Raw genomic sequence first — 18,951 nt, forward strand, 5'->3', positions numbered from 1 at the left:
AAGCAAAATAGACCTGAACAGTAAAGGAGAATAATAAAATAATCTAGTTCTACTTTACAGCTCCCAGAGCAAGGGTGAGCCTTCTGGTATTCAGATCTCCTTACAGTATACCAGAATGTAAATCTAATGTGTCCCTTCAAAATGTATACACTTTCAGATATCGCTAACATCAAGAGAGATGGGATATTAGCATTTTGAAGTGATGTTGTGTTATAAGGAATTCAGGAAAACTTTTATCTAAGTATTGACAGAACAACACTAGGGGACTGTTATGTTTTTTCCTAAGATTTTTATGTTCTGTGATCTGCTACCTAAAAATATTAACTTTGATGTTATTTCGCATAACAGAGCATTGCAAAAATATTCACTTCTTATGCATTAGATGAATTCAACTCAGTAAAACTTCTTAAATTTTTGATTCAGATTTCCATTATGAACAATGACTAATTACTGTGAACTGTTAGTTTAAGCTATAACTAAATAATTCCTTGTCATCATAGTTTATTAGATAGAGTGGCATCTCTAACACTCCAGAAAGTATTATGGAAAAGTTCTTGCCTTTAATCTCAACAGTGTTAAATGCCTAGGTATAATTTAGATTTGTGGTCTTCTAGGCATGTGGTTATGTTTCAGAAAGCTTTCAGATCTGCTGGGTAAAAAGAATGCAAATTAAAACAGTACAGACTGCAGAAAAATCCTGAGGGTACAAACCAAAAAGTAAAAAAGCAATCCACAAATTAGTCTGAATGTTTCCTGGCAGAAATGGATCCTGCACTGTATGTGGAAGAGGGTCCCAACAAGTGGACAGGGAAGACAGGAGGCTTCAGGTGGGGGGCAGCTTAACCTGGTCCAAAAGCCAGTCACCACCCAGACCTAACGTAGAAAACACTCATATTTTTCTGTACCAGTTGTTGGACATTGTCTCTTTAATGGTTCATATTAATAATGTTATTTTAATATTAGAGTTTACCCAGCACTTTTTAAAATTTATTTTGGTAATGTTGCATGGATCACAACAGCCTTGTCTCTTTTGTTTTAAATACAAAATCTAAGGATGCACCTGTGTTAATTTGTGTCCATTTTATTCTAAACTCCCATTGGAACTCAGGAACTTTTTTTTAAATGCCAGAAAAGCTTCCTTCTGAAGATGTCCTTTCACAAGTGAAGTAGAGATTGATAATCTCCTTGTGAGTTAAGAGGATGAACCACGATATTTATTTTTAAGATATTTATCTTTTAAGATTAAGGAATACTTTCTCCATTTCCCTGCATTAGAGCAGATTATGCTAAGTGAAGTTAGTCAATCCCAAAAAAACAAATGCCGAATGTCTTCTCTGATATAAGGGGGGTGACACAAAATGGGGTAGGGAGAAAGAGCATGAGAAGAAGATTACCTCTAGATAGGGAAGAGAGGTGGGAGGGAAAAGGAGGGAGAAGGGGAATTGCATGGATGGTGGAAGGAGACCCTCATCGTTACACAAATACATGTATGAAGATGTGAGAAAAAAAAAATAGTGTTACCCTAGATTAGGTAAAGAGAAGTAATGGGAGTGGAGGGGAGGGGATGGGGGATAGGAAGGATAGTAGAATGAAACAGACATTATTATTGCTGTGTGTACATATGTGACTGCATGACCAATGTGATTCTGCAATCTGTACACTCAGAAAAGTGAGAAATTATATCCCATCTGATTCAAATGAATGATATGTCAAGGTCATTGTACTGTCATGTGTAACTAATTAAAACAAATTTTAAAAAGTCAGAAACACACAAAAAAATAAAAAGAAGTAAAAATTTAAAATATTAAAAAGAGGAATACTTTCTCCATTTAAATAAATTTTCTAAATAAAATTCTATGAAAATACCTCCCCCCCAACACTTCAGGGATATTTAGCATATGCAATTGTGTCTAAGTTTCTCCTCATTATTATTTAAACTAATTGAGATATGATGTTAGTAAACAAAATCCCTAATCCTGTCACGTGGCTCAGGTTAGAACTTCCCTCAGTGATAAAGAGTTGGGGAAAATTAAGAATGCAGGACCACAGGACATGTTCAGCAGTTGAGGTTACTATTTCAACACTCTAGATCTGTAATCAGTTGAATGTGGACACTCTTTTGATATAAGTGGTAAGAATGCAAATATAATAATATATATATATTTTTCTATTTCTGTCAATATATAGTTATATGTCACCTCTTTGTATTGTCTTTTTCATTAAAAATTTGATTGTACCTGTTTTTAGAAGAAAGCAAGTACAACACAGAGAAAAAGAAGAAAAGGCATCCCCCCAGGACCTTCGGAGACACTCATTCTCCATGTGTTTTCTCTTGTGCCAGCAACAGGGCGTGCGGATCTTCATAATGCTCTACAAAGAAGTGGAGCTGGCCCTGGGCATCAACAGTGAGTACACCAAGAGGACTTTAATGCGGCTGCACCCCAACATAAAGGTATCTACCTTCATCCCCGTCAACAATGTTTCTTACTGTTCTGTAGGAATTTTTAGGATACGAATTGCTCTGGGTGGTCATCATCTATACACTTCCCTAATGTATGTTTTGATTAAACAGCCTTCAGTCCTCAGAAATTAAACAAAATGCTATCTTTTCTTACACTTCCCACATGCACAGGGGTGGGCAGATCTCACTTCTGTTCCTCTAAACCTAATTGAAAGTGATAGTTGAATCAAGAACATGCTTCCTACAGTTGTTTTAATATTCAAGAGCCCTGTCAAGTTCTCAAGATTTCTCATTAAGTTGTCCTGGAACCACGTAAATGTGACATCCCTGTGGAATCCCTGGATCTTTGATGGCAGCAGAGACCTCTCTTAGGATTTAAAATGCCTTCAAAAAATAAATCCAATAGTACCTAGTATAAAATATGAATAAAGCAAATAACGGGATAAGCAATGTGAAAAGCTTCTTTGAGATTTCACCAAAGACCTAAACCTATCAAAAAATATCATCCAGTCATTGAGATACATCAAGACATAATGAATTAGTGAATCTCCAGCAGGTTTAAGAGGTATAGCAATTACATTTTTCATTTGGTTCAAAATTCCCACAGAGAATGAGTTGAGATGCATCATTTCTAAACATTCATGGTTCATTTACCAGATTTCTGTCTAGCACTTACTAAAGATGTAAATTTTATAACATCAGCAACTGAAAACAGTGAAGAGCTGTTAAATGAGCAGAGTCTTTATATTACTGCAGTCAAATCAGTATGAATTCAAATTAGACCCACATAACTACAGTTATATTAGAAACAAAGATGCCAAAAACACACTGGAGAAAAGATAGCCTCTTCAACAAATGGTACGGGGAAAACTGGAAATCCACATGTAACAAAATGAAATTAAACCTCTCTCTCTCTCACCATGAACAAAACTCAACTCAAAGTGGATCAAGGACCTAAGAATTAAACCAGAGACCTTGCACCTAATGGAAGAAAATATAGGCCCAAATCGCCATCATAACTTTTTTAACAAGACTCCTGTAGCACAAGAATTAAAACTGAGAATCAATAAATGATGGATTCAAACTAAAAAGTTTCTTCTCAGCAAAAGAAACAATCAGTGAGGTGAATAGAGAGACTTCAGAATGGGAGCAAATCTTTACCACAAGCACATGAGATAGGGCACTAATCTCTAGGATATATAAAGTACTCAAAAACCTTAACACCAAAAAACAAATAACCCAATCAAAAAATGGGCCAAGGAACTGAACAGACATTTCTCAGAAGTGGATATATAGTCAATCAACAAACATATGAAAAAATGTTCAACATCTCCAGCAATTACAGAAATGTAAATCAAAACTACTCTCAGATTTCACCTCACTCCAGTCAGAATGGCAGCTATCAAGAATACAAATAAATAAAAATAAAATAAAAGCTCATCAACAACTAAAAAAAAATTTAAAAAAAAGAATACGAACAACAATAAGTGTTGGCAAGGATGTGGGGGAAAAGGCACGCTCATACATTGCTAGTGGGACTGCAAATTGGTGCAGCCAATCTGGAAAGCAGTATGGAGATTCCTTGGAAAACTTGGAATGGAACCATGATTTGACCCAGCTATCCCACTCCTTAGTTTATACCCAAAGGACATTAAGACAGCATACTATAAGACACAGCCATATCAGTGTTTATTACAGCACAATTCACAATAGCTAAATTGTGGGACCAACCCAGATGCCCTTCAGTAGATGAATGGATTGGGAAATTTTGGTGTGTATATATACACAATGAAATATTACTCATCATTAAAAGAGAATAAAATCATGGCATTTGCAAGTAAATGGGTGGAGTTGGAGAATATAATGCTAAGTGAAGTTAGCCAATCCCAAAAATCTAAAGGCTAAATGTTTTCTTTGATATGAGGATGCAGACTCATAATGGTGATGGAGCGGGAGCATGGGAGGAATGGAGGAACTTTAGATAGGGCAAAGGGGAGGGAGGAAGAGGGAGGGAGCAAGGGGATAGGAATGATGGTGGAATGAGTTAGACATCTTTACCCTAAGTACCTGTATGAAGACACAAATGGTGTGAAAATACTTTGTGTACAATCAGTGATTTGTAAAGTTAACTGTGCTGTATATGTTTAATATGAAATGAATTGCAGTCTGCCATCATATATAACAAATTAGAATAAATAAATAATTTTTTAAAAAGCATATTCATAATTTTAAAAAGAATTCAAATTAGAGTGTTACTGCTTCAGGAGATTAATATGGTTCCCATGGTAACCACATGGAAAATAGTTACAGAATGTATACATTAGGAAATAAGAATTTAAACAACTTACTCTAAAAACTACCAACTAAATGCAAAAAAGACAGTAATGCAGGAAATGCGGGCCAAAAAAAAAGGACACATTGAAAAAAACAAAATGACAGAAGTAAGTCCTGTATTATTAACAATTAATTTTAAATGTTTATAGATTGAACTATCTAATGAAAAAAGATGTATTAGGGCCTGGAATGCAGCTCAGTGGTGGAATACTTGCTTCACATGAGCAATGCTCTAGGTTCAAATTTTAGCATGGCAAATAAAAATAAGATAATAATAATAATAATAAATTTTAAAATTCTTCAATAAAATAAAACTTTAGTAAAAAAGAATGGATTAAAAACACACAATCCTCTGGGTATGGTGGTGCATGTCTGTAATCCCAATGGCTCGGGAGGTTGATTCAGGAGGATCATGAATTCAAAGCCAGCCTCAGCAATGGCGAGGTGCCAAGCAACTCAGTGAGACCCTGCCTCTAAATACAATATAAAATAGGGCTAGATATGTGGCTCAGTGTCCCCCTGAATTCAATCCTTGGTATACAAAAAAAAAAAAAAAATAACCCCACACAATCTAACTATGTGTTGTCTATAGGATATTCACTCTAGATGCAAAGACTCAGGTTGAAAGTGTAAGGATGGAGAGGATAGTTCACAGAGTTAGTAATTAAAGAAAGGAGTGGCTAATTAATATCAGATAACAAAATAGACTTTAAATCAAGAGATGAAGGACATAATATTAATAACAGGTTTAATATAGCAGGAAGATAAAAAATTATAAGCATTTATGCACCAAATAACAGACCACCAAAATGTACAAAGGAAAACAACTGAAAGGAGAAAAAGGTATTTCTAAAAATAATAGTTGGATCCTTCAATACCCAACTCTCTGATGGATAGAACAAGAAAATAGAAGACTAATAGACCAACTAGGTCTAATGGACACGTGCAAAGCTCTCTACTCAACAACAGCAGGCATACTCAACCATGCATGGAATATTTTCCAGGAGAGACAATCTGTTAGGCCATGAATTAAATCTTAATAGATTTTAACAGGCAAATATCATTACAAGCATCTTTCTGACCACAAAGGGATGAAATTAGAAATCAGCAACAGAAGGGAAACTGAGTAGACAACATACTGTTGAACAAGTAATAGATCAAAGAAGAAATCATAAGAATTTATCCTTAGGAGACAAAATTAAAACAACATAAAACTTATAGGACACAGAAAAACAGTGCAAAGGGGAAAATTTATAGCTACAAAGGCTCTATTAAATAAGAAGTTCTCAAAACCCCCACATAACTTTGTAACTTAAGGAACTAAAGAAAGAACAAACTCAAACCAAAGTTAGCAGAAGGAAGGAAATAAAGAGACAAAAATAACAGAAAATCAATGAAAAGTGAAACCAATAATTGGTTCTTAGAAAATATCAGCAAAATTGGCAAAACTAACTAGATAGGCTAAGAAAAAGGGAGATGACTCAGAAATGCATTGTAGACATTACTACCAATCCTCCAGAAATAAAAAAGGGTTCTAAGAGATTGCTATCCAAAACTGTACAACAACAAATTAAATAACCTAGATGAAATGGACAAAATCCTAGCAACATAAAACTCTAAGACTAACCCAGGAAGAAAATATAAAGTCTAAATAGACCTGTAACTAGTAAGGAGGCTGATTAGTAATTGGAAATCTCCCAAAGACTAAAGCCCTAGACCCTATAGCTTCACTGAATCCTTCTCAAACTTTTCCAAAAATTGAAGAGGAGTGAACTCTCCAACTCTGATACCACTGAACTATACACTTAAAAATGGTTATGGTGGCAAGTTTTATGTCATGTGTATTTTGCCACAATAAAAAAGTATTTGCATAAGTTTTTGTAATGTGTTTACTTAGAAGCTTATGAAAATAGAATAGTTCAGATTGTGTTCATTTAGTGTATCTATTTGAAAATAGGAGATTACTAACTTCTCAAAGTCCCTTTTAAACCAAAAGCTGTCAGAATACCTTCAGGACTATGTCCAGATGCCTAGTATTTCAACTCAATGGCTGCCAAAACATCAGTAGAATTTTTTAAAAATTTCTAGAGAAAGGTGTTGGTTAAGTACTAAAGTTTTTTAAAATACCCAAATAGCATAATTCTTATAGAGGGAGAAGGAAACCAGCTAGCTATCAAATTGAGCTTTTATCTAATGTGTAACCAAACCTCCAGCTAAAATTCACTGCTCCAAAAATATGCCATCTAAGCTGGGGGTCTTAAAAAGTAGGTAGGAATCTTCCTCTGCTAACACTAAGAAAAAAATAAGTTTGAGACTTTTTCCTTGGGGGAAAACATATATATATGTATACACACACACACACACACACACACACACACACACACACACATATATACACAAAAAAAATAAATAATATTTTGGTATTTGAATTATAAAATTGCTTTTCAGTTAGAAAGCAGATTGATTTTATTATGGCATGAAGGATATTTTAAGAAGCATATCATAGACCAAGCATAGTGGTATGTGCCTATAATCCAGGTGACTCCACTCAGGTGGCTAATGCAGGAGGATCAAAAGTTCAAGACCAGCCTGGGTAACTTAGCAAGACCCTGTCTGAAAATAAAAATAAAAAAGGGCTGGGGATGTAACTCAATGGTAGAGCACCCTTGGGTTTAATCCCTAGTACCACCAATAGTAATAATAATAATAATAATAGTAATAATAATAATAATAATAATAAAGCAGATTATATGTGCCTTTCTTCCCTCTCAAGGTGATGAGGCACCCAGATCACGTGTCCTCCAGTGTCTATCTGTGGGCTCATCATGAGAAGCTTGTCATTATCGACCAATCGGTAGCCTTTGTGGGTGGGATTGACCTGGCCTATGGAAGGTGGGATGACAATGAGCACAGACTCACAGATGTGGGCAGCGTGAAGCGAATCACTTCGGGACAATCTCTTGGTTCTCTCACGGTAAGTGAATCTCTTCCTTGTGGGGCTGCATAAAGTGAACATGATTTGGATAAGTATGTATTAATAGCATGACTGATGGATCGAATGAGAGGAGACATCTTCCTCTGGGGGTTAACAATACTGAGAAAAACATCAGACATGTCTTCATACATTAGCCTTATGTTGCTAACAGGTATCTCAGCACCTCTTGGGCTCCATTTCTTCTCTTGTAAGAAGAGAAAACAGATTAAATAGAATGTTTGCCATCTCAGTCTTGGCTCCTTGGTTTTCTATTTAAATTAAAAATGTATTCCCTATTTGGGGAAAAAAGTTCATAAATACAAATGTATGGCAATTAAGATTTAGGTTTGATAATAAAAAAATCTTTTCAAAAGTATCTTAGTACTTAGCCAAGAATTTTAGAATTTTCCCACTTAAAGACACACAAAAACACAATAGGTCAATCTGGGTTCCTTTAGAAGAAATTCTGTTGGGGCAGAAAGTTTAATAACTTCTCAAAGTTCCTGTTAAATCAGGAACCATGTCTATATGTTTATGTCTATCCGCTTGCTCTTTCAACTCAATGGCTACTGAAGTATCAAAGCACTTATTACATTTTTGATGGGCTCCATCTTATTTACTGCTGGTGATATCGCCAGCTTTTCTGGCATAATAGCAAGTAATGGAAAAATGATTGACAGAAAAACTTCAGAGGAAGAAGTGAACATAACATATCTAATTGTACTTGAGATGAAAAGATTAATTGGAATGAAATTTCCAAGAATTTGGCCTGCTGAAGGAGGAACCACAGTGGAACTCCTGTATTCCTTTGGTGGCCCTTTAATTCAAGCAGAGCTGACGGGAATTCCCCTCCACCCTGTAGCTGACCTCAGACTTCACACAGAATGGCTGTTATGGGGCCGCCACCATTTGTAAACTGTACTCCTCAGCTCTGCTTAATTAAAGGGTTACTATTGCAGCATATCTTATGCAGTCTTTTTTTTTTTTTTCTTCAAATAATTTCCTCAGGCCGCAACAACAGAGTCTATGGAATCTTTAAGCCTCAAAAATAAAAATGAATCTAATAAAAATGTGCCCATCCTGAAGAATGTTGATGATATGGATTCGAAACTGAAAGGAATAGGAAAGCCAAGAAAGTTCTCCAAATTTAGCCTCTACCGGCAGCTCCACAAGCATCAGCTGCACAATGTGGACAGCGTCAGCAGCATTGACAGCGCCTCCAGTGAGTCACAGTCTTTTCTAGAAATTGTCCCAACTACATGTGTTCCTATAGCCAGTTACTACATACCTGTCTTTAAAAACTGCCTTTGGATAACGGAGTAAGATGAACAGGGTTGCTATATCATCCTGTTCAACAACATACCATCTCCTGTGACTTTATTGGGCTCATTTTAGAACAGATTTATTGTTTTATCCATACAGTGTCATTACAACAACCACTGTTCGTGCTTTTGATGGCAGCAGAATGACCAAGGGTTTCTAAAATATGCCCAAATATCAAGGAAAAAGAAAAATATTAGATGTACTTTATAAAATTGTCCCAGAAGAAATTCATTTCTTTTCCCATCCAGAAATACTTTAGGCTTATATCATCAAACACCATCATATTCTGTATCTTGTAAATGTACTGTTCTTTGCAGGTCTGTCTTAAAATCCTTGCAATTTTTGGTTTCACATAATCTTTTTTTATCTTTTATTTTTTTAATTTGTTTTAATTAGTTACACATGATAGTACAATGATCTTGACATATCATACATTTGAATCAGATGGGATATAATTTCTCATTTTTCTGGGTGTACAGGTTGCAGAATCACATTGGTCATGCAGTCACGTATATACACACAACAATAATAATGTCTATTTTATTCTGCTGTCCTTCCTATCCCCCCTTCCCCTCCCCTCCCCTCCCCTCCCATCACTTCTCTCTACCCAATCTAAAGTGACACACTTCTTTTTTTTTTCCCTCACATTGTCATACATGTATTCTGTATAACGATGAGGGTGTCTCCTTTCCTCTTCCAATTCCCATTATCCCTCCCTTTCCCTCCCACCTCTCTTCCCTATCTAGATGTAATTTTCTTCTCATGCTCTTCCTCCCTACCCCATTTTGAGTCACCTCCCTTATATCAGAGAAGACATTTGGCATTTGTTTTTTGGGGATTGGCTAACTTCACTTAGCATAATCTACTCTAATGCCATCCATTTCCCTGCAAATGATCTTGTTATTTTTCAGTACTGAGTATAGAATCTTATGACTGATTTTATAGCCCAGCTAGTTTTAAAATGGTTAAACTTGCTTTCCAGTTTAGAAAACTTGATATAGATATATTTCTTTGTAAAAAAAAGAACTCTCAACTTTCTCCAGGTTATCTTAATCACTATAGAAGTCATCAGAATTTAATCCATGGTTTAAAACCCCACTTGAAACTCTTTCGCCCTTCGTGTGGGTCTGAGCAGGGGCTCACTGGGCCCAGCGATGGTAAGTGATGTGTGCGTGGCAGAGTCCCTTCAGGCTTCAGCTTCCATTTCATCGTCTGCTGCACAGGCGTAGTGAGTGTGTTTCTACATTGGCTTTCTGTGCACACAGTTTTCACGTCACAAAAATTGTGGAGCGCTTTCTCCGTGCCAAGCACAAGATCCCTCCTCCCCAAGAGCCTGCACTTCAGTAGAGAAGATGAAACACATCTAATAACCAGACAGCACACAGCTCATGCAGTTCAGTAGGGTCATATGGTTCTGTGGAAGGTGGAGGGACTTCTTTTTTCATGATCCAAAAAGGCTTTTTGAGCAGGACACTTGCAGATTAGGTCTGGAAGTGATTTGGTGAGGTTGGGTGAAGACAGGAAGACACTGCAGGTGAAAGAAAGGAGCTGAGCAAAGGTGCTAGGTTGGGAGATGGCCCACATCTTAGCTCTTAGTGGAAAACATACCATGAGGCTGTGATGTGGTTTTCTATGTAAGAGTAGGAAGATATATACAATCGCATGTGGAGGCTCAAACAAAGTTGGAGAGTTGGAACTTTGGTTAAAATTTAAAGAGACCTCACGCTCTACATGTGAATGTTTAGAAACATACCTGATAACCTTTTATGAGAAGAATCAGACACTTAGGGAGTGAATTAACCAGGATCTGCCTAAATTATGGTGGTGGAAATGAAGAAGCATCTGGCCCCTGCTCTAATAGAGGGATAAGTAATCATCATGATAAATGACAGCAGTAATAAAATCATCAGCTAGCTTTTAATGTGTTCAGACTCTGCCTATCACGGCCCCATTGCTGTCAGTGCTAGGTAGTGATATTGTTTCTCCTTTTTACATGTGAGAAAAACTCAGAGATGATAGGCAACTTCCCAACCAAGTCTTCATGTATCACCTTCCCACTGCTCTGGATTCTGATTTGTGATTTAGCAGCAAGACAGATTACCACATCACGACCTTTTGACCAGAGTCCCAAGGCCAAGGTTCGCCTGTGCTGTTTTAGGAGATGAGGGACTTGGAGTCAGCCAACATGCCTGGATGTGAGTCACTTATACTTAGCAAGAGCTGCTGAATCAGATAAACTGAGCTGGACCTTGAGCAGTGGTTCCCAGCCGTCTTTAGTTTGGGGACCCTGCATTTTAAAAAATATATTGACTAACCATGTGGAACAGACTAAAGCTCCGATGTAGCTAGGAATTAAATTTGTATTTTTAAAATCATATAGACATTGATAGACACTTAAAAATGGAAAACATGAGATGTTTGTTTAGCCTATGATTAGTACCTGATGCACATGTAGATTCAGGGACAACTTCCAGGAGTTCCTGTACTTGACAGAACTTGGAAGTCCCTACAACTGGGGAGCCTCTGAAACGTCCAACAGGCTGAGTCGGGGGCGAGTGAAGCTTCAGGTGTTAAAGGTCCAGAGTTGGGAGCAGGTGCAGGGAGTGCCTCGGACTTCCAGTGTGCAACTTTACTACTTGAGAACTGAAGTTAAAAAATGAGATGGAAGGATGAGCTCACTGAGCTACAAAAAGTCTGACTTAAGACTGTTAATGTTGCTGACAAGAGACTCAGGAGCAAGTGAGAAAGATGTGAGTATTGCTAAGCGGATTGAGTGACTCAAGCCACCCCCAGGCTGAGGGCATCACTGGTGGTCTGAGGACATGGATATGTTTGGTCTTCTGCCCTTGATGGAAAATGTCCTTGGCATCCATTCACAGTCTCCTCACTAATAAATTGGATGCACGCCTGGAGCAGCATTCTAAATTAAGAGGAAGTAAACAACACAACTATCAGAAGAGGGGAATGATGAAGAACATAGTGAGGGGCTCATCCCCTTGAGGGAGGTGTGCAGCCATTCAAATATTAAATGAGGATGCATAAATTAATGTAGAAAATTTGTTTATTTAACTAAGTACATATTGAGATACTGGTACTAGGGATGTAGGGAAGAGAGCAGATGAAATTGAGTTAACTAGTTGAGAAAGAATGGGGATTGTATATACAAATAGATCATCAAACACAACGTATCAGATGGTGGTAGTCATCAAGGAGAACAACAGAGCAGGGTAGGTGGTAGGGGGAGCAGAGGGAGAGTTATTATCATATATACGGTAGCAGAGAATGCTTCTCTAATGAAGTGAGTTGGAAACGGAGATCAGAAGGGAGAAAAGAATGAGGATAAGAGACAGGGAGGGAGGTGTCCCAAACAGGATGAAAAACAAGTGCAAAGGCCCCGAGACAGGAGGGGGATCGGTATGTTCTAGGAACATTGCTGTGGTGGGGTGGATTGGAGGAGAATGTTAGGAAGAGTCAGAGAGGTGTGCGATTGGGTGGATTATGAGCCGCCTCGCAGGCTGCTGTGAGAATTCTGCCTCCAGAGAAAGTTACCAGCTAGTCTTGAGTAAAGGCAGATGAAATCTGACTTAGGTCTTTATGGGCTCATTCTTCAGAGCAGATCAGGTGGCAAATAGTTCCAGAGAAGGTACTGAATATATCTTGAGAGTAGAGCTGACAGCATTTGCCAATGCCCTGGATATGGGTATGAGGGCTGGAAAAGACTCCGAGTCCTTGGAGCCACCAGAAAGGTGGAGTTTCCGTGAACTGAGAGCATGATTTCCATTTCCTGAGAGCATGGAATGATGTAGAGCTTGAGGATGACTCCCACTGTGTCAAAATACGCACCTGAAAGAGGTTGACTAAGGACATTAAAGGCCACTAACTTTATTAAGAAGATGGAACTTAAGGTTCCATTTTTCTCTTTTTTACATTGCTGGCCTTATTTTCGTATTGCTTTCAGAGTCAAACATATACACAAATTTAACTTTTAATGATGAGAAAAATCAACTGAGTTTAAAAGAAAAGGTTAGTTGAGTCTTCCCAGAACAGTGCTTCCCAAACTGTATTCCCTGGACCCTGGATCTTCTCAAAGGCTCTACAGAGGACACTGAGTAGGTGGACCCTAAACTCCCCTGACCCCTCTGTTGGTCCATGCTTTAGTCAAAATAGTCCCACCTGTATCTCTTTATGTGTGGGAGTTCTTCACAAATTTGACTGGAAAATAAAAGTGAGGGTCCACAAAAAATAATGAAGGAAACATTTAAACACAATTTAGATTTAAATCGTGCAATGACATAAACTCATGTTTTCTTATAGGACTTGAAACCCAAATTAAGCATGAAGTGACTCTTATTAGAAATTTAAAACTGCAGATGAGCTTGAATTAGGGATTTCCATTTCCTGAGAGTGCTGAACATGGCTAGCCTCTCTGTAGTGTCAGTTTCACTTGACTACAAAAAAACTTTGTTGAGGCAGGCTCCTAATAAGCCTCCCTGGTGTTATATGGAATGAGGCTGTAAGGTCACCATGCCCACTATGAGGTTTTAAACAGAAAAAATTGCAATAAAATCAGTTCACTCTAAATGTGGTTAATAACCACGCTGTATTTCTATAGTGTATATTTTTATTTTTATTCAAAATCACTCAGCCATCTTCAAGAACTTTTTTCTTTCAGAATTATGTTGTCAGAGGGAGAATTTCAGATTGACATTGCTTTCCTTGATACTCTGTATTTTTAAAGGGGTTGATTTTATACTTGTTACATTCAGAAACTGCTTGATGAGTTTTCCTTGTAAGCAATATTAAATAGATAAGTGAGAGGGGAAATCATTTTTGCAATTTAGTTGAAACAGGTTTTTCAAATCAAATATCTAAGCAGTGGTATGATTAATGGTAAGTTAACTCATTTCAAAACTATGGTCTCTGGGGTGCAGCCTCCAGGATGTATAGAGTCATTTTTGTGCTGTCAAAGAGCTTATTATCTAATATTGAGCATGGTTTTAACTATTTGACCTCCTGGTACTTAGTAATTCATCTAGCAGGAGTCATTCACAAAGCCTCACCACCATATAATACAGATCCAAGAATCCTAATCCATAATTCCAAAACCCAAAATGCTTTCAAACACCAGAGCTTTTGTTTAATATACATACTGAGGGACCTATATTGGAACTGGTTGAGGATCTAGGTAAAAATTCAGTAGATAAGAGACCAAGAAGGAAGAAGAAAGCAGGCATTTCAGGAAAATTGTATATCATAAGACCCAGACATGGGAAATACCAGAGGTATTTGTTTCAACACCCCAGACCTCAGTTGTGAAGCATGGTGAATACAGTCTCTTATATAAAATTCTTGGCATCAGCTATGCTTCAGAAATCAGGATGTTCTGAGTTTTAGAAAAGTAATAAGATAAGTATACCCTATATCATGTTACCCTTGCAGCAGGGTCCTGGGAATACCTGGAATGTAAGCAAACCATTTATATTTGTACAACACCAAGTGGGATCAATAAAGATAATAAATAATTTCTTGTCAGTTCAGGTTGAGTCTTGCTAACAAATAAGCTATGGGAAAAACACATGGATTTTCAGAGCTTGGAGGATTTGGGATTTGTCCTAAGGATTAATTTGTATAGATTGGGCTGATGGGGTCTGTCTTCAGCAGTTTATGAAGGGCCTTGAAAGTCAGGCTGAGACAGTGTCCCTCATCCACTAAATTCTGGAGAAGCCCCATGGGAGAGAGTTTAAGGGCAAAGTTTCATGAAGGTTACACAAGAGACAAAGGGAGTCCAAATAGGTTGTGCTAGGGGGCCCAAGATGGAAGGGAATGGGAGAGACTTTTTCCAAAAGAAGAATGGGCAAAATTCTGATCTGATTTAGGAAGTGGTGGTGGGGAGGGGGGATGGAAAAGACAGTAAAGAGAGGAGCAGAGGTGACTGTGAGGTTAGAGCCTAAGTCACTCTGAACAGAAAGCAGAAACCCCAGAGACGACTCGATGCTGTGGGGAGGCTCATGATTTTAGGGTTAGATGTGATTGTCAAGTTCTTGCGGGACGGATAGGTAAATAGTGTTCCATGACTATATATCTGGTACTCAAAAAAGAAGCCAGGCCTAGAATACATTTAGGCATCATATGGAAGAAAACGGGAGACACACGGGGAACCATCTTAGTGACAGCATCTAGGAAAGAAGATGGGGAGAGGTAGGCTGGAAGACAAGATGAGGAAACAAAGGAGGAGGCTTTGGCAAGGCCTGAAGACACTGGACAGAAGCAGGAGGACATCTTTGTCCTAAACTTTAGCAGCTAGAATCTGGGCTGCTGATGGAGGAAGCTGTGGGAAATTGAGGTGGTGATCCCAAAGGTAGAGCAGATGCCATCATGAAGTCATTTGGGAGCCAGATCCAGCCTAAAGAGAGCCCCTCAGATCAGGGTTGCAGATGCCAGAAGTTCTCTGCTCACAGAGGCCCATGCAACTCTGAGCAGTCAGCATAGAAACTAGTGAGTATTTGGTTCTGTTGCCTTAATAGTTCATTTATTCTGAGGAGGACCCTCATTTATCCGGGATAAATAAAGTTTAGTCCTTCGCTATAAGCAAAACCAAATTTGAATAATGAGCAAAAATAATTTTCTGATACCAGAAATTTGCTTTGTTTTGTTTTCCTTATCATGGCCAGTTGTTAGGTGAAATAAAATTTTAAACAATTATATGGATATCTACCTAAAAACCTTATCTTAGTTTCCTAATTGATGAAAACAAATTATACATACACACGTGCGCGCACGCGCGCACACACACACACACACACACACGTATGAATAAATGTGGAATTTGACCCATTGTTTAATCTAATTTTTTTGTACATGCCCTTTTTTTCTGTTTCCTCTTTTTCTTTTAACAATGCACCATGCTTACTATAAAGAGCCTACAGGTGAGCAAATAGACTTACCAGTGTTCTACCCTCTCTACCTTATACAGCAGGAAAATCAATCACTAGGAGAAGTCAATAGAGTTCTACTTTTAATAGTGGTTATTTTTGTTTACTTTCGCCATTGAAGACACTTTTCTTTCATAAAAAGATTCAATAACCTTTGGAAGGTTAATTACTCAGTTTGAGATAGAATATTAGTTGTATGTAATGACTGCATAAAAATATTTAGTTTTTACAGATATTTACTGATGCCCTCCTAGATGTCACGATTTGCACCCAGCAGTGAGAGGACATTTACCCACTCCCCATTTGCCCATGAGGAGTTTATAGACTGGCAGCAGGGGCAGAGGCAAGAGGGGCAGCTTTATATAATCACATGAGAGAGTAAGAGGTTTTCTGGGTTCAGTTTCCAAAGGAATGACAATCCCAGTGACTACATCTCCCTTTGGGATCTGGGAGATCTTCTCAGGCAGGGACAGCTATTGTGGTTAGGAGATCAGGCCAAGGGAAGGGAAGAGAGTTCCAGACAGAAGGAGTAAGACAGAGAGTGAGGAGGTAGGAGAGGCCTGTCACAAAAATACAGCAAAAAATGTGTTCCAGTGGTTCTGGGGTTGGGCGGGAGGAAAACAAGGACCAGAAAGTCAGATTGGCCCCAGTTTGGGAAGAGCTTTCTATGCACACCAAGTCCTTAGGACTTGAACCTCCTGTAGATAGTAGGTGACCGTAGTTTTAAAGCAATGAGTTTGCACCTAACTAAGACAGTTGAGACAGGGTGAAGGTAGAGGTGGTGCTAAGGTAACTGGTCTAGACCTCTCACTGGCTATTTGAAGGAGTAATCATTTATTAGTTCCGCAAATATTTTCCCATGCCACATCTGTCCAGTGCCTCTTTTGTGCCAAGCGCTGCATTTGTAATCTGGAGTCTGCTCTCTTCCTGCTTCGTTGTCTTTACGGTCAACATTTTCCCTTCACTTACAAGCTATTTAACTCAAAGCATTTACACCTAAGTGAAGTAGCCTCATAGAGCTCTTTGTGACATGCTACAGTAGATTGCTGCTTTCGTGCCTCTGTGACAAGCATCTGTCTGTTTGTGGTTATGGTTTTTACAGATGCCTTTTATGATTGTAAGACTATAGAAAGTTAGAGACCAAAAGGTCTTAATTGTCATATGGGCCAAATTCTTCTTTTTTTACACATAGGAATTTCTGACCCAAAGAGTTGAAGCTCGGTATCAATTAGTTAGTTAATTCCAGGGCTGGAACATGGGCTGTCTCTATATAAGAGGTTCTTGATTTTTAAATGCAAAAGACAAGAATTACACATAAGGTTTGCATCATGCAGGTGAGGAAGGAGAAATGGCCTGGCTTATTTGTTTCCTTCATGTCTCATGGTTCTCCATCCTCACCTGGTTTTATTGCTGTCTGGTAGTCCCTCCTTGCTAGTTCTTTATTCACTGTTGGCTCTGTGATTGGTTCTTGCAGTGATCTGGTAGGCAGTGAGAATAAGCTGCTCAATGCCAGAGAATGTTACATTTCATTGTCTGATGATGAGCCTGACGATGGTCCCAACAGCCCACTAACAATAAACTTGCAAGTGTTGTAAAACCTCTTCAGCCCACAGCTTCTAATCAAATGGACACATGTTGCCCTAGTTATGAGTCTCAAGAAAAAAAGTTAAGGCATGCAGGTGTTTAATAAGTGAGAAGTGAGCCCCCCCTCTCTGGGGGCCCAACTGACCCACAGCCTCTGGGTGGGGTTCCCTGCATTCACAGACACTGGCTCCATCCGCAGTTTGCAGACAGGCGTGGGAGAGCTCCACGGGGAAACCAGATTCTGGCATGGGAAGGACTACTGCAATTTTGTCTTCAAAGACTGGGTTCAACTTGATAAGCCTTTTGCTGGTGAGTATCATGGTATGAGGTGTGGATTATATTTTGTTATATTTGAGCATCTCAGCAAGTATGCATGGGCATGGTCTAAGTGTCTTGTTTTGCTTTGTTTATTTTTGAAAATTTGGCAAAACTGAAGACATGCTTTAGTTATCTACTTAAGGACTGTTTTTTGTAGTTTCAAAAAGAAAATAACATGAAATGGAGCTTATCTATCTGAAACCTCCAGGTTTCCTATAGCCATATTTTGTGGGTAATAATCTATAATTCTTCTAAGCGATGGTAGCCTTCCTTTGATCATCTTTTTTTTATGTATAGTCACTCCGTTTTCCATCATTAGAATGGCATATTTTCAGACTATCACTGAAATATTAACATATTTCCTTTTACAAATTGGAGTTGGGGTCAGAGGGTTTCTGTCCCCCCACATGGAAGTTCATGACGGACCCTTGCCCGGTATACCTGGGTAGATTTCATTGACAGGTACTCCACTCCCCGGATGCCCTGGCACGATATCGCTTCTGCGGTCCATGGGAAGGCTGCTCGTGATGTGGCACGTCACTTCATCCAGCGCTGGAACTTCACGAAGGTACTGCATATTGTTGTCATGACTCAATCTGCACAAGAGAGCCAATACTAGCTGGAGGAAAATCCCAAAGAGTTAGCCAGAAGGGGTTGCTGCAGCCACAGCTATAATTACAATCTGCATTTGGATGCATCATTGACAGAGTAGCTGAACCTCTTGCATTAAAAAAGAAAAAAATGCTCCTGAACTTTAACACAGACAATTCAGAGAGCAGAGGGATAGATGCTGCTAGAGGAGCCTATGACTTTAAACCTTTTAACATCTTGGACTCTCAGTATTGATTAAGCATTTACTGGGCTGGGCCCGGCAGTCATGTGGAAGAGTGTTGTAGGTAGGAGAAGAGTCTCTTTTAGACAAGAGGGCTCAAACTGGAAAGCCCTTCCAGTCCTGGCATTGCACTGGGTTCTTACTGGTACAGGATTCTGAGAGCCAGCTCTGAGCAAGGCAAGCAGAGTGACAT

The 18,951-nt window shown here is 38.6% G+C and overlaps 1 protein-coding gene across 2 annotated transcripts in view; it reads left to right on the forward strand.

Moving 5' to 3' along the window:
* Pld1 (phospholipase D1) overlaps positions 1 to 18,951 on the forward strand; it is a 117,355-nt gene that overhangs the window by 34,508 nt on the left and 63,896 nt on the right. Inside the window, exons 12-17 of one of the 2 annotated variants that reach the window (XM_076866955.2) lie at positions 2,342 to 2,452; positions 7,569 to 7,769; positions 8,778 to 8,991; positions 10,136 to 10,249; positions 17,789 to 17,917; positions 18,376 to 18,494. In XM_076866955.2, coding sequence (XP_076723070.2) covers positions 2,342 to 2,452; positions 7,569 to 7,769; positions 8,778 to 8,991; positions 10,136 to 10,249; positions 17,789 to 17,917; positions 18,376 to 18,494 — 888 coding nt within the window. The remainder of the gene's footprint in view (positions 1 to 2,341; positions 2,453 to 7,568; positions 7,770 to 8,777; positions 8,992 to 10,135; positions 10,250 to 17,788; positions 17,918 to 18,375; positions 18,495 to 18,951) is intronic. The other variant, XM_076866957.2, reaches the window with a different exon arrangement.

Source organism: Callospermophilus lateralis, chromosome 10 (genome assembly GCF_048772815.1).
Source record: "Callospermophilus lateralis isolate mCalLat2 chromosome 10, mCalLat2.hap1, whole genome shotgun sequence".
In the NCBI taxonomy this organism is placed as follows: domain Eukaryota; kingdom Metazoa; phylum Chordata; class Mammalia; order Rodentia; family Sciuridae; genus Callospermophilus; species Callospermophilus lateralis.